We start from the raw sequence: 15965 nt of genomic DNA on the forward strand, positions 1-15965 counted from the left end.
TTTTCACTGACACAAACCAGGAAATATCTTTATTTCCTTAAGAGGCATGCGGTATTCAACTTGGTGCATCTGACGGAACCATCCGAAACGTTCTTTAACATTTGATTCACGTCGATCAACCAGCTGCCAGATGCTGATTCTGACCAAATATATATAGCGATATATTCTGGAACTCATCCTCAATCATTTACCTGACCAAAATGAAACTTCGCTGATGAGCATCCACCGACTGTCCTCGTGGAAATATAAGTTGACCTTGAGATATTTGGCAGCTCTGTTATACAGCGGTATGCCAATCCAGGTGGCGTAATTACGTTTAAAGGTCAAAGGTCGGAACTCCACTGGTTTTCCTATCCATTTTGTGCCGTCCAAACTGAAATTAGAAAGCCTACAATCATGAAATAAAACCCTGCTACCAGCAACAAACAGATCGAAAGTCGTGTTTGGAGGGTTGCTTGCAGGTGACAGCACCAACAATACCAGGATCTTTGCCTTTGGGGACTTCTTAGATTCGACTATCGATGAGTTTCCTGTATTCGGGAAGTCTCATTGACCTTTTTCAATTGGCTATAATGCTGCAATTAAAACTTCAGAATGTGAAAAGGTGAATTGAATACATAAAGAATGACACTGTGGCACTGTGCTGAGTATAGCAACTCTCGGCAGGTGTTGTAGACATCTGGCCAAAACGCATTATTTTCAAAATTATCATAAACCTATAATTGCTTCTAGAAAGAAAATGCATGTGTTACAAATCTCTGCTTACCTGAAATATATTACGGCCTTCTTAAATATTTTTACTCCTTTCCGTTCTCTGCTGTTACAGTGTATAGACATATTAAAGAAACGTCTATAGGCGTCAAACGTGAATAAAATCTCCCTAGGTCCATTTTCGTTTTTATTTCGTTTCTTCCAGCCGACCCAAGGGTATCCTTTTTTATCATAACCCGAGAATGCCGTGATCCTGTACGTTCCTACGAGAAAGTCTGTGAGCTGGCCGAGACCATTACTCAGCATTTTTAAATCGGATTGACCGTCGTATGTGTAGTCTATGAAGTCTATGTCATCTGAGAAGCGGCTGCCTTGTTGCATATTGTAGGAAACCAAGCCCTCTGAAGATAGAAGTAGAGAGCATGAGAAAAGATAATTAAATAAAAAGAATTTATGGAGGTGCTAGATAATATTGTTTGAGAACTTGAGATAATTGAGACAAAAATCGGAAGTCTGAAGAAAGTGCATTTGGCACTGCTTAGTTTATTAACTAGCGGTTCATGCTATTCATGAACATGTACGTGTAGTGCCTGTCCATCGGAGAAATATAAAGTACGGTCCCGCTCTCCTGGCACTCGAAGCAAATTTTCTTTCGTTTACTCGAACCCCTTCTGATTAATCAACAATACCATCCTAACTCCCGCTCCCAGGGGAGCGCTAGTTTGGCAGAAACGGGCGGATGGCCAATAGATCATGCAGTGGTGTAGCAAAAAGTTGGGACTCCCTTCCTTCCTAATCGACTCCCATGATTGGAACATGTCTATTAATCAGGCAGGAAGGGAGAGTTTCGAATCATTTTGGTTAAGAACAACTGCATGGCCGTACATGGCTTCAAGCAAAGTAGTGGAAATGTTCCTTCCGTTATTTTTAGGGGGAACGAGACGTAGCTACTAAGGTTGTTAACACATCGTGTTTCGTAAAGTGATGTTGTAGTCGGGTTTCCACTAAATACCAAATTCAATTGTTTTGATGCTGTATAAAACCCAAATCACAACAATAATAAAGAAGACAGTATTGTGAATCGAATCTACGTTAACACTGATTACAGTGATAGTCGTCAATTTAAAGCCACTATCACATCACAGTTCGCAACCTACTCGACAAACAGATACAAATTTCTATGGCTAGTTTCCTGCGAATTGCATTTCAATTCCCCCTGGGGTCGTGATCAACTGTTCAATTTGGTTATCAAGTGGTTGCCTGATTACTCCTCTTAGTATCCTGATGAGCGTCAACGTATTGTTTCGCCGCATATATACGATTGTCTTGGGGCTGTCTGTGTTCCAAATTATGGCTTGTTCGCTCTAAGATTTACTGATGAAACGCAGGGGCCTCCGGGAAGACGTACTATATGTTTCTCAATTTTGCTAGGTTCTCCTTCTTGCTTCATATAGTGGTGTAACCACTGCAGGGTGCTTGTAGAAATCCGGACAGAACTCATTTTAGGAAGGGGGATTATTGTACCATATGTCATATCTAGCTTAATGTCTTCGAATTGTGACTTGTTTTATGATCCTTGTATATATACATGGTATATCTGGCGCCCTGGGCCACTGTCTAGATGAGTTCCTTGCTCGATCTTATCATGTCTGAATGTTTCAAAGGCACGACTACCCTCGTGGGACACAGTTACGTATGCTAACTATCTTTTGTGATAATACATTATATGATTAAATGGATTCTCAATTGACGTATAATACCCCTGAGGATACTTCATATGGCATTTCAATCTTGCAAACTGACCCCAGCCAGTCCAAGTTTTGGCCAAAATGTCGCCCTGATTCAAACGGATGCGCCTCTTATTTGATACGTACGGATATTGCATGTCAGTATAGACTCGCCCAGATATGTCTGAAAGCATCCCCAGTGGACTCGCAAATGATTGACGAGACATACATAACTGAGATAAAGTAACAAGATTTAATTTACGATATCTTTATGATCTTTGGGTTGGATGGCTGATTTGGGCGGCAGTGTCCTTCATATGTATAGATTAAGGACGAGCTGCTGTATTGGAAGGCCAGAATAACCATTAGCCATAATTCTACCTTCACCAGTTACCACATGTACAAGAATAACTTCTCTCCACACTCAAAATGAAGTTTACGAGGTTTCTGTAACGAAGTAACTGCGAAAGCACGAATTTGCTCAAAGGTAATCTTTAATTCTTTGGTGACGGTGAAGCTAATTTATTTAGTATTCTCATTACAAAACACCTGCAATACATCCTATCTGATTTCCAGCGAAAAAGCATGTTACCAGAATATTTTAGATCCCTCGGTTTTAGGTGACTACCTACCAGTCCAGTTGCAGCCATGGAATTCCACCCTCATGCACACGGTTCTGTGGTATCTGCTGTAGGGCACGACTCGCACCCTCTTGGCAATGATGGCCGGGTCTAACTCACGACCCACTGCCGTGTCTGTGTCCCAGTTACCATTCAGCATCTGAAACGATAGTCAAAAACGATTTGAAAACACATTGAAAACAGACTGAAACTTCTACCATAAGGAAGTAGTTTCGAATTCAAACGATCTGCCAATGGTATAAGGGGCTGCTATTAAAGCAAAACGTGTACCTGTATGTAACAGTGTTGCAACATGTCGATCTACCGTCGTTTTATCCATCCTCTAAAGGAAAGGAGGAGAATTTGGGATTGACGTTCACCGCCGGTAAGTCGGCATGTATTGCCAGGGCTAGTAAGGATCAAAAGTGACTGTTGTTCAAACCAGGAAGTGTTACAAAAAGAACGTGTTGTGGTGGTAATGGTGGTGGTATTTGGGGGGGGGGGAGGCTTGGTATGTTCGTAGTTGATTGACACTATAAAACATTACGAACCCCAGCAACAGCTGTATTATGTCTCTGAATCGCTATTTAATTATTCCGTCCGTGTCCGCGCATCACATCACTCCTCAGTATAATCCTCTTAGTCTACTTTACATATCGAATGAGTTTGGAGCACGGTGGGGGTGATTTCCAAGGTGTCAAAAGCCAACGTTTTAGTGTTTTACCATGGAGGAGGACATGATAATTGACTCTCCGTCGTGTACTATTAATTAGGGAAACAGATAAAGTGCCCGAGGGCGTGGGATGGGAGTGATAAAAATTCGCACTTTGAAAGAAAGAGACTTTGATACTGCTTAACGTGTCTGCTGGTTTTGTCACTTAATTTATAAGGGTGTATTTTTTCTTTCTCGATTAAAGAAGGAGTGTTATAAATAGGGTGTCTGTCATGATTTCAAGACCACTTAAGAATTAAATTCTTGCATACATGTCACTCCCACTGTCAAGGTGTTTTGTATATACATTGTAGCGTTTTCTGCATGAGATTGGTGAACCCACATTATTGGGTAAATATCAGGTCCACTTCCCTGTGATGTTATCGCATGCCAGATTATGCACTTTTCAAGATAACCGTTGCAAAGGAGTTTCTTATTGCTTTAACTATGCACCATGAGCCTATCATAAAGACAGGATGGTCAACTAGTGGTGTCCCATAAGTTTCGATCCGGAAGTTTATCATTCCACGCACTATAATGAGACCCAATTAACCAACTGATTCGGTTTTAAAATTCAAATGCAAGCTTCGTCATATCAGAAATTGAGCTATGAGTCCACAACAAGACAATCTTAAAATTCAAAATCATATCCAATGGATGATTCAAGCAATCATATCTACCACTTGTCGAGTTGGACTCATGCGTATGAATTTTAAAGACAGAACAAACCCCTCCCTTGTGAGTGGAGAACTCTGAATGAATGTCAATTGGACATCAAAGCTTGTCTTGTCATAGTTAAGACATGATCCTGAACATGACCATCGACAGTAACGTGAACTTGAATAGCTGTATTTGTAACTGGATTTGCATCTATGAATTAGTTAAGGAATTGTTAGAAGTTGCCTTCTGATGCCTCCCAAGCGAACAAACTTTTGCAATGGGAAGTATATCCGTAACTCAGTTTTAAACCGCTTAAGCGGGCGGTACTGCGGTGCTAGTTTGGTACAGAGCAGATAACGTCCCCATGGATTGAATCATAGCTAGAGTTATCAAGACCCTATGGTGTGGTCGTCCTCGTTTTATTCGAGAAGGACCACTACATTTGTCTTAGATCCTTAATCGGTACACCAACACTAATGGCAGTTACGGTATTCCTGTTTATAACGTGCAGAACCAACCGCTCATCAAGAACGCAACTGAATTCAGCTTCTTCATCTTTAAATCAAGGACTAGGACTGAGTTTAAGATCTGATCGCCGAATCTTGTGCATTGTGAATACCAATCACCTATTCCTTCATGCGAAATAATCATCTTGATGGCTATTCTGATATCGTCAGACATAACCTTGGCGTATGCCCTTGGGATGATGCTCTGTTAGCATAGATTTACAACATGGCCTAAGAGAAGCATGTTTTGATGTCTTAAAGTTAAACCGTGTCTAAGAAGTGTTGTTCTGGTGTGATAGCGAAATTTTTGGGCTGGTTGAGGCTTTAGTAAGTAAAGTTATGTCTTTTTACGGTGGCTGTAGACGCCGACGAGACACCGTCGTTCGTCCTCTGCCTATCTCTACATGATTCGTTTTCATTCCTCGGCGAGTTAATCTTTGAAATCTGAGCCGTAAATTCCCCTATAAGGCCTTCGGATACAACAGTCAAATGTCAGTGAGATCTATCACAACCCTTTTGCGGTTGATTGTCACCAATTTATAAAGCGAAGGTGTGGTTCGTTGTCCTTGCACATTGGCTGATTGCAAGCTTCGACAGTAGACTATCTTACGGTCAAGAATCACCTGATATTCTGCATTAACTGGTCGCGGTGGGACGCCAACAGCGCATTCATGAATACATTAGCAAAGATTGTAAATAGTTGATGAAGAGCGAGAATTTCGTCAAAGCTTTCGATCTTCGTCTCGTTTTACAGATTTTGCGCCCAGATTATTCGCGTAGTTATTGTCAACATCCAGTCTGACGGGAAATCTTTACAGTTACACACGAATGACCACACATCTTTTTAAAGAATTATCAGTTTGATCTCTGAGCCTATTGAAGAAAGACAAAACTGTTCCTTTTGATGATGACAATGCATCGAAGTAATGTTCGTAAAAACAGTATCACGTATCTCCTGAGGAGATAAATTCTCATCGGCGTGGCCAAAAAGCTTTTTAAAAAATCACCACACTCTTAAGCTTGAAGATGACACAAAAAGTCAATGACACTACGACCATTTAGATGTCCAAGGAGTCAGGGATGTTTTGATATTTGTTCAAGGGAATATTGATGACCTTGTAATTGAGTAGCCTTAGACATGCTCCTCTTTTTCTTCTTTGATAAGGTTATACCACGGATCTATGCAAACGTTATTCATCCATGCTTATGCCATGCTTCGATACAAAATCAGCTTGAAACTGTCATTTTGTCAGACACCTGCTCAAATGAGGGTCGAAGACGTTAAAGGGAATCAGTTGAAAGTGAGAATGTTAAAGGTCGATAATTATTGGGAAATGTGCACCGAACTCATTTATTACTATCCATGAAAATACGCCCTGTTGGCCGATCTTTTTGACTGATAAGATGCATAAAATGCATAAAATTCATTACATCAGCACTCCACTTGATGCTGAGGAGGAGACGGAGTATGAATAATTTGGTGTTTCCTGCATTCGTCATACCCGTTGATGGCACCTTCATAAATGAATTTGTTTCATCGTCTCCCTGTACAAAGATAAGCTCACTGAAGCGAGCAGAAAGCATTGTTGCGTGGCGAGAGGTGCATGAAAAACTAGTTGCATGGTTTGCTAAATAGAGCTCCATCATACTTTACTCCTTGGAATGGCATTCGATGCTTCACAAAATTGTTAGTGTAACTAGGGTGGCAGCTTTTGATTTCGTTGATTTTGTTTCGTCAGCACCCTGCAAAACACCAAGGTCACTGAAGCGAACTTGAGATATGTCGTGCGACGTGAGCAGAATGAAGAGCAAGTGTTTGCTTTATTTAGTGTTGTCACGTTTGTTCTTTCTGACAGTTCTTACTGTCTTACTGAAGAATGTATCTGTTATACCTTTAGTACATCCCGCAATGCGAGAGTCCACCTGTGGTTGGGTATTAAATTGGCCACGGCATTATTGGCCATGACCTGTACTTAAACCCTGCAAGCTGAATTTATTCCTGACTCAAAAATCTTTTCGATTTCATTTGAACATAAACCCCATAAAAATCTTAAAGAAAGAAAACAAACAAATCCTCATAATACTGACCTTATTTCATTACACCATCGAGACCAGACGTTTCAATAGTCGGAACGAAGACTGCAACTGCAGTAATTAAAATTTCGAAGATTTTTTTCCCTTACAGTTCACGATAAAAGAGCCAAAATCTCATAAGGTCGTGGCTGGTCGATAAATAATTAGTGGTTGGAACTTTTAACACTCTGTCTAAAAGGCATGCACTCTTTTGCGAAAATTCATAAGAATGCGGGTACTTTTAAAGCTTTGAAGTTAGTTGAATAGGGATTTTCTCAAGAAAATCATCTTTTGACTGCGGCTCATTATTCTTTCTCAACTGATTTCTGTTTTAAGAAAAACTGCAGAAATTAAACCAAACAACGTTTCGATGATGATACAGGTGCCACTAGACTAATACAAAATAAGCTAGTATATGTCCGAAATTGTCTCCACAAAACCACTGACAGAGAATTAGAATGTCGTCAGCATTTTCATTTCGGGGTGTAACTGCGCCTCCTTACATATCAAATACATGCTGTGTTGCCAGGTTGCGGCAGCCCGTGGGTATTTGTGTCCAATTCTGTTAATGGTGGCTTTGTAGGCATCCGATCGATCGCCCTCCCAGGGAATTCCCAACTCGGATATATACACAAGGCGTTGTTTTATTTCCGAAAATAGGCACTGATCACAGCATTGTTTAACAAACATTCCAATTTGGGCCACTTTTAGTGTATATACGGCTCCCATTTGGAGATGCTACTGGTGAACACGATAACAGTTTGAAATCCCTTTGTGGATAAGGATAATCTTACTAAAGAGATGGTCCAGGCTACAGCAGACGATTTTGAGTGAAGAATGCTAAATATCTTCTGGAATCTGAAAGATATTGCCTCACTTTTAAATATAAATTCAGTCTAAAATAGAATCTGACAATTCAGTGTTTAATTTGCCTTACCTCTCTGCCCTTTCTGCTTTTGTATCGTTTCCAATCAGTGAGGTTATCTCTCTGGTATTCCAATAAGTATTGTTCAGCATATTCTTTGCCCTGAAACAAACGGAAATACTTCATAATAAAACGATCAAAAGAAGATTAAGCTCCAAAAAGGGTAAATTGCATTACACGTCATTAAAAATAAATGCTTATGACAATATGATTCTTTATTAATTGGTCTTGAAGTCTATGGTCTGGGGTCGGGTAGGTTATATCAAGTTACACGAAGTCGCCAGTAGAACACCAGAACAGCAATTTATACTGCAATTTACTGTAGTAATTCATAATCTCATTGCCACATTACCTAAAGATTATTCAATCGATGGTATTTGATATATCTTCACTTTTTCTTGAGACACCCAGTATGTGACCAGTCGATTGCTTAGTATTTCTTACCAGTAGACAAATATGATTGACTTGAATCTGAATGCCCATCCGTTTGTATTCTTAATCTTACTTCTAATGACATGCAGGAGAAATCTAGCCACCCATCGAATTGATATCTAATGGTTATAATAATCTTAGACGTTCCGTGATGATCGATAGCAGAGCTTTGGTCAAGCTATAAAATGGAGTGGCATACTTTATGGGTCAGCAGTTAATAATCTACAAGTCGATTACATCATTTAAAAGTATATCTAATGGCTGTTTTTAAGTATGATGTTCTCCTAAGAGAGCCAGACGATGAAGAAATCAATGTACTTCTGTCGTGCGTTCAGAGAATTGACTAGACTACCCTGGGCCTGGAGATACGGGATGCCTTTTAGAACTGACCATGACTCAGTAAAACAAAAGTAGGTAGTCTTTAGGAATAAATAATCTGTCCCATGCAATGAGAAAATAAAATATGTCAGTATTCAAGTCTAAAGCTAGCTATTCGCGAAAGAAAGAAAAACAAACCTACATACCCTATAAACGTTTGATATAAAACTAAGCACAGATTTGCGTTTGCATGCAGAGTTACTACTCTCCTTATAAGTAAATATCTATCAGTTATATTCTATCGATTGCATTACAGTCACTGCATCTAGTACGGCAAGATGCAGATCGGATTTGGAAACTCACATCTGCATAAGTCGAGTTTGGCCACAGAAACTGAAATAGTTCATTAAAAAAATAAAAGTCGGATTGTGTGAAAGAGAAATTTAAACTTAGATATGAAGTATGTTTCAGAAATATAACCCAAGTTGAAATCTATGTTTCTCAGGTCAAGTTCAATAAGTTCAAATATTTACAAAGGCAAAGGTATTTCATGTTACCAGCGTGATAGGAACAACGTATAATACGGTTCCACTATATCATAATTAGTTCAACTAATAAATCGATGTGATGATCTTTATGGTATCAGTAAGGAAAGGCAGCAGTGCCCTGCATTATCTGGTAATATGGTCCCGTGCCATTAGCCTCTTCCAGTCTATTTCATGCCTCTCCTGGGGACCATTCGTGTATACTCTTATATGATGTCTATTGAAATGATAAAGATTCATGTCTTAACAGATTCCATTATGGTTGCTTTTATATGGAAGCATTGTGTGGATCAAGGATAGAAGTTTAATCTGAACAGTGGTCTAAATGATATGTTGGTTTTTTATATACTGGTCATCCATGTGATAGTGAACAGTGCAAATCGAAAGCTAACAGAGGTAGACCAAACAAGAGACAAAAATTACCGAATGATAAAAAAACGCTGGAAACGCCTCCTCATGTCAAAACAAATACTTCTGTCATCTGAATCAAAGCAACTGCAACACCTCCAGCAAGCAAAACACGCGTTATCATTTTTAGATCTATCGCTAACAATCGCTTACCCTGATGGAAGTCATTACATGGATACGCTGACGGTACTTTGTGATGTTTCCATCCAAATTAGTCACAAGGGTCTAGCGGCAAGGAGCTTTGTTGTCAGATAGATTGCTGGTACTTTCATTACCCAAATTAGCGGATCTCACTTCTGGCATATTTGGGTTATGATCAGCAGAAATGACTGTACCTTGAGCTGTGGTTGCTATTTTACATTTTGTTTAAATGTTTTCTTCTGCATTTTTGGTTTTGCTTCGGCCTTCTCCTCTTCTTCAGTCTCATGGTGAGCATTAGTCACGATTGAAAAGTGGTGATTGAGTATAATTTTTGGTCGACCCCTCGAATGATCATTTCAGAAAAGCTCTATCCTTTTGTCGAAGACTATTTGCATACGCATTGCCCGAAAAAGTGACTGAATCATCTCCTTTATTTCAACCCATTCAAAAAAACTTTATTTTGTCCCTCGCCAAAAGAGGTACTTGTAGTAATACAAACTATAAACACCAACTTCAAAAAAATAGCGTATAACTCATTTTCTCCTAAAACAGAGTCTATACATACTAGTTAACAAATCATCTACATCGCAGAAGAAGATGAACCCCAACACATTTCCCCTAAAGTAAAACTTCCTAGTGTTGATTGCATTTTCATGACCAGCGTATCAGTAGCCCATGGCCATTGGGATCATAATGGATTGATAAACAAGGGAGAATGTCTGTTAAACTTCTGTACAAATAGACCCAAGTCTCATATTCAAATGAAGTTTACCAACGTTTCACAGACGATCTTCGCGAGATAAAGTAAATTACATTTTGGCATGATGAGAGAGTTAAAAGCAAATCTGATAGTTAGATTGGTTGGTATATACCAAAGATCGGCAGAACCTAGTTTGTGGAGATTTGGCTCTGGCGATTAATGACCATCTGTCTCATCAATGCCCATCAGAAGAAATACAGTCGTTCTTTCAACTTGAGCACTCACAGAGTTGTGTGATAGCCTTGATATTACATCAGAATTCTATCATTTGATTGTAGAATACCCTAGAGGCACCCTAATGTCATTACATTCTCAAAGAATCTTAAATTTCGATATCAATGTCCCATTTCCTTGGAAGTATATTAGGCTATACATGCTTCCCGAAATTGGTGGCTTGCATTAGAACTAACTTTTTCCCCCTTGTCCGTCATTGAAGGCATTCAAGTGTGTTGGTCAACCATGACTATCTCCTTTGTCCCTCCACCATAAGGCCTAGTTTCCCCTTATGACATCACTATTTCGAACACTCAGCGTCCCATTTCTGGAAATGTGTATATCGTGAGAGAGTAGAAACATGAGGGTTTCTCAGCTTTGTTAACCATAAAATCTGGTCTGTCCAGGCTTTAACAGCAGTACTAGTAATAGTAATACACAATACTGATTACGTACATGACCCGTCCGTGGGTTTCCACGTTGGTGATGATAGAATCTAGTTGGGTAAATTTAACTTCTGAATATTCATAAACATCATCTTAGCTACGTTGTAGTATTACTGACTACTTACATGACCCTGCCCATTTCTTCCTTGGGTTTCCACTTTTGTGATAAGAACTAGTTGAGAAAATTCGACTTGTAAATATTCATACACATCTTGGTAGATGATATTTTTAGGACACCAGGCCCCTCCAGCCGTGTCTTGACGGACCCTGCAAAGAAAAATATCGTCACAAGCCATCAAATATCAGTTACGATATGCAAAAAATGATTAAAAGTTATAAAAAAGACATCACAAAATTCGTCCAAAGTTTATGTAGTTGTTTTTGTTGTATTCGTTAGTTCTTGTCCTGTTATTTGAATAGAAAGATGGAAAGGCAGAATGAGAGAACAATTGCATGAGCCACACAATCTCATGGGAATTTTTAGACGAACTATGAATGGATTCAACAGGAAATCGTCCGGTGTAGTTGCATGTAAGATTGAATAACATCTTTGAACATGGTTTTTCGATGAATTGCGTGATTCTCAAGTTACGGCTATGTAAAATGATCATTTGCTGAAAAAACGTATCTTTACTCTCTGAATAACATTTCGATGTGTGAATAAACACATTCTTCATCACATTTTCTTGGAAGATCAGATCAGTGCACAAAATATGTCCCAGTAGGATAAAAAGTAATCCGTTTCCTCTCTCTTCACGAGAACATTACGGTTCTTCAAATGAGATCACAGAACATATTTTACCTCGCTTTGATATTAAAGCCAATCATCTGTGGCCAGTGCCAAAACTAATTCTTAGAAATGTTTCTTTAAAATTGTCATTATACTGGTTTTGCTCATTTTCAAGAAATATTACATTAACCATTTGGTTCTTGTAAATGAAATGATATTTCGATGTGTGAATAAGCTACATACTTTATCTAACATGGCTGAAAAGGTCGAATCAGTCCACTCAATTCTCCCAATAAGAAAAATAATTGATTTCCTCGTCCTTCAAGTGACCATTACGTAGGTCTAAATAAGATTACTGAAAAATACATTTACCTCTGATTGAGTTAACTGAATCGTCCGCAGCTATTCGCCAAACATCTTTTCGTAATTTTACAATTTTTTTTGCAGTGACCGTTGCGGGATTGCTCTTTTTTTAGCAATTGAGATATTTAACCGAAGTTAGTATCTGCCTAGCCTGTAGAACAGTTTCGTAGGATAAGCCACAGACCAATTGCCTTGCGCCAGTCAAACTTCAAATCATTCCCAGAATCAGACCGATTGCTTAAATCTGACTCTTCTCGTTTGTCTTCGTCAAAAGTAATGGCCGATGTTGATTCAAATCGAGCGGTCAACTGGAACAACTCAAAGGAGCTCTCCCAGCAAGCATCCTATTGTTCGATATCTGATTTGTAAATTTGGTTATCTTGATTTGTCTTGCGGGTTCTGGCATTTCTAGATTTGGCATGGAAGTACTGAGAAATGTATTAGGTAGACTTTCATGACTTCTCATGGCGATAGTCATAGTCAGGGTAAAGATACAACATTTTGTGGCATCATCAATTCGTTTCATGCTGCTGGACATTCGTGGGGAATGGCAATTCGTAACATGGATTTTAAACGCTGGATAGTGCGCATTTAGGGGGAGATTTCTCGGAAGAATTGTCTGACATCCTTAACATGTACATTGAATCCTTTTGAACCCTTTTTGTTTTTTGTTGTTGTTTTTGTTGTTGTTTTTTGTTGTTTTTTTTAAATCCCACTTGCATGTTTTCTTTAGTGATGACTTTTATTCTATCATGTATTAATGTTTTATTATTTTATTATAAATTGTAAAGCGCTTAGAAGTTTTAACAACGTTAAGCGCTATAAAAATGTTTTTAATAATAATAATAATAATAATACATCTACAGCTCTCTTTTAAATCAAGCGGCCAATTGTAACAACTTTGGTCTCACATATCAAAGCAAGCATTGTTCGATTTCTTCGCGGTAAACCTAGTTATCTAGATTATGTTCGCGGATCTGGCAATCTTTGGATTTGATATGGAAGCACTGCCAAAGACGATGTATGTGTTTGTCATTGAAAGGAACAGTTATACGTCGTATTTGGCCGTTTGTCAAGGCTTCAGATTGTTATTCTGTCGAACAGAACACTTGGTTTGGTGTTTTTGCAAGAGATGTTGTCATCGAACTTTCTATGGAAATTTAGATACAATAATGTCGGGTCAAATTCTAGCTGTGCGTGTTATTGGTTGGACTGTCGAGCTTCTTCCTACAGAGCATGGTCATTACAATCATATTATTTTGCGCCAGTCAAGCCCACCACAGTTTGGTTATTTATGTTGCCAACTCTCTCTGTATAATAAAATCCATCACCCCGCATTGAGGGGATGGAATCCTACAGAGATGGTGATATTACACAGGGAAATTAATATATTGCTGTACCAACAAATTACAGATGGAATTACTGAGTGATTTTGATCTTGCACCGGGAGGAAGGCCCGGGGTGTTGTCGGCATTGGTTTCGAAGAGAAGTAAGTGCAGTATGATGTATCATACCCCGGGGCGTATCCACTAGTGAAGAATGTCATGCTTATATAAAAGATGCTGAATGAATATCTTCTTTACAAAGCATGCTGTTAAAAGAATGTTTAAAGAAGAAAAAATTATGCGCTTATATGCGCTTGTTTCTAGGGCGGTTAATGCTAATCTAAGTGATTATGATGACTTTTGTCGCTGTAATTGGTGTGTCTGTATAACGCCCTTTTTAGCTCACCTCTTAGCAGAGGTGAGCTTATCCCATACCGTGGCGTCCGTCGTCCGTCGTCGTCGTCGTCGTCGTCGTCGTCGTCGTCGTCGTCGTCGTCGTCGTCGTCGTCGTCGTCGTCGTCGTCGTCGTCGTCGTCGTCGTCGTCGTCGTCCGTCGTCCGTTAGCAGGGCACGTTTCGTAACTGTTAGAGCTATTGAGTTGAAACTTGGTACACATGTACCCTTATGTAATGACACCTTGGAGACCAAGTTTCGGTCCGATTCGTTTCATGGTTTGGCCACCAGGGGGCCAAACGTTAAAAGTGAAAATATGCAATATCTCCCTTAATAGTAGTGGGGAAATTTTGAAAAAAATATGGTAGGTACTTCTAGCAAAGGTGCATCATATATCCTCCGGGTTTTTGATTTGACCTCATTTTCAAGGTCACAGAGGTCAAATGGTGTAAATTGGCCGTTAGGATGTAACGATGGCACGTTTCTAAACTGCAATGACTATTGATACCAAATTTGGTACACATTTACCCCTTAGTCAGGTGATCTCAGGGACCGAAGTTTGGTCCAATATGATTCACCACTTGACCACCAGGGGGCAAAATCCAAAAACCTTAAAAATGTGATTATTCCTTAACTTCTTGCCCGATTGCCACCAATTTGATATCATGGGTACATCTAACCACCATACAGTATATGTCACACAGGTTTTTAATTTGACCTTCTTGTCAAGGTCACAGAAGGTAAATGGCGTAAATTCGCCGTCAGGCCGTAACTATGGCACGTTTCTTAACTGCAATGACTATTGATCACAAATTAAGTACACATGTACCCCTTGGTCAGGTGATCTCAGGTACCGAAGTTTGGTGCGATCTGATTTGCCGTTTGGCCTCCAGGGAGGGGGCCAAATCCTAAATTCTTCAAAATGCCATTATTCCTAGTAATGACTTGCCCGATTGGCACCAATTTTATATCATAGGTACATCTAATTCTAACAACCATTCAATGTGTCACTCGGGTCTTCTTTGATTTGACCTACTTTTCAAGGTCACAGAGGTCGAATATACTGTAAATTGGCCATTTTGGGGAAACTGTAATTGCCTGGACATACATCAAACCTAACACTACATGACACAATACCATGCTCTTTATCCATCTTTCCTCCACATGAGGTGAGCACAATGGCCCTGGCCATTTCATTTAATTCTTCTGAGAAAAAAAAATTAAGTATATGTATCCATGGTTCTTTTCTCATTATATTACGACCTTTATATGGCCAGCCCAGCTCAGATTCATTAGCGAAGAGATGGCTTTACTAGGTCAATATCGAACGCAGCGGATCAGCGTCTCGACCTTGGGACAGCTTACATTAAAGTGCCATATAACTTTAGCGTTCCCCGCGGTGTGGCAATTCCAACATGATCTAGATAATGATATTTACCATTGAAACTCGGGATAGGAGGTTTTCTTCAATCTTTGCGTGACATACGTTTCGTAAACTTTAGGTCGGTTGAAAATTTGTGTAGGGCAATGAGACTTCCGTCGCTCCATACTGAATAAACTATCGATGTAAGATAAGTCGAAAATTTAAAGGGCTTTCAGAGTGCACATCGAAGATAATCGCCTTTCTCTATAGACCCAATATTGCCCTTGTAAAAAACATCTTTCAGTCTCAGTTTTCAATACGTTTACTTTCGTGTTCATCATTTTTGATATTGATTATTTTCCTGACAACCCTACGCGGCACCACTTAAAGATGATCTCCGGTTCGTCTGGGTAGTATAGGAGATTGGATTCTGGTGGGTTACGTATCATGAATGTACTAATCGTGCAAAGATTTCATTCCACATATTGATCATCGATTGACGCATTAAAAATGGATGGTTTCTTCGAAATTAATCCCTTCCTTCAAACTCGGGGCAACTCGGTAGTATTAATTTCAATTCTGGGGCATAAAACT

The 15965-nt window shown here is 39.4% G+C and overlaps 1 protein-coding gene across 1 annotated transcript in view; it reads right to left on the reverse strand.

Annotated features, from left to right (window-relative positions):
* LOC135501828 (discoidin domain-containing receptor tyrosine kinase B-like) overlaps window positions 1–15965 on the reverse strand; it is a 62342-nt gene that overhangs the window by 2291 nt on the left and 44086 nt on the right. Inside the window, exons 3-7 of the mRNA XM_064794191.1 lie at window positions 11323–11464; window positions 7947–8036; window positions 3071–3218; window positions 767–1112; window positions 192–373 (exon numbers count right to left, since the gene is read on the reverse strand). Coding sequence (XP_064650261.1) covers window positions 192–373; window positions 767–1112; window positions 3071–3218; window positions 7947–8036; window positions 11323–11464 — 908 coding nt within the window. The remainder of the gene's footprint in view (window positions 1–191; window positions 374–766; window positions 1113–3070; window positions 3219–7946; window positions 8037–11322; window positions 11465–15965) is intronic.

This window comes from Lineus longissimus, chromosome 17 (genome assembly GCF_910592395.1).
Source record: "Lineus longissimus chromosome 17, tnLinLong1.2, whole genome shotgun sequence".
NCBI lineage: Eukaryota > Metazoa > Nemertea > Pilidiophora > Heteronemertea > Lineidae > Lineus > Lineus longissimus.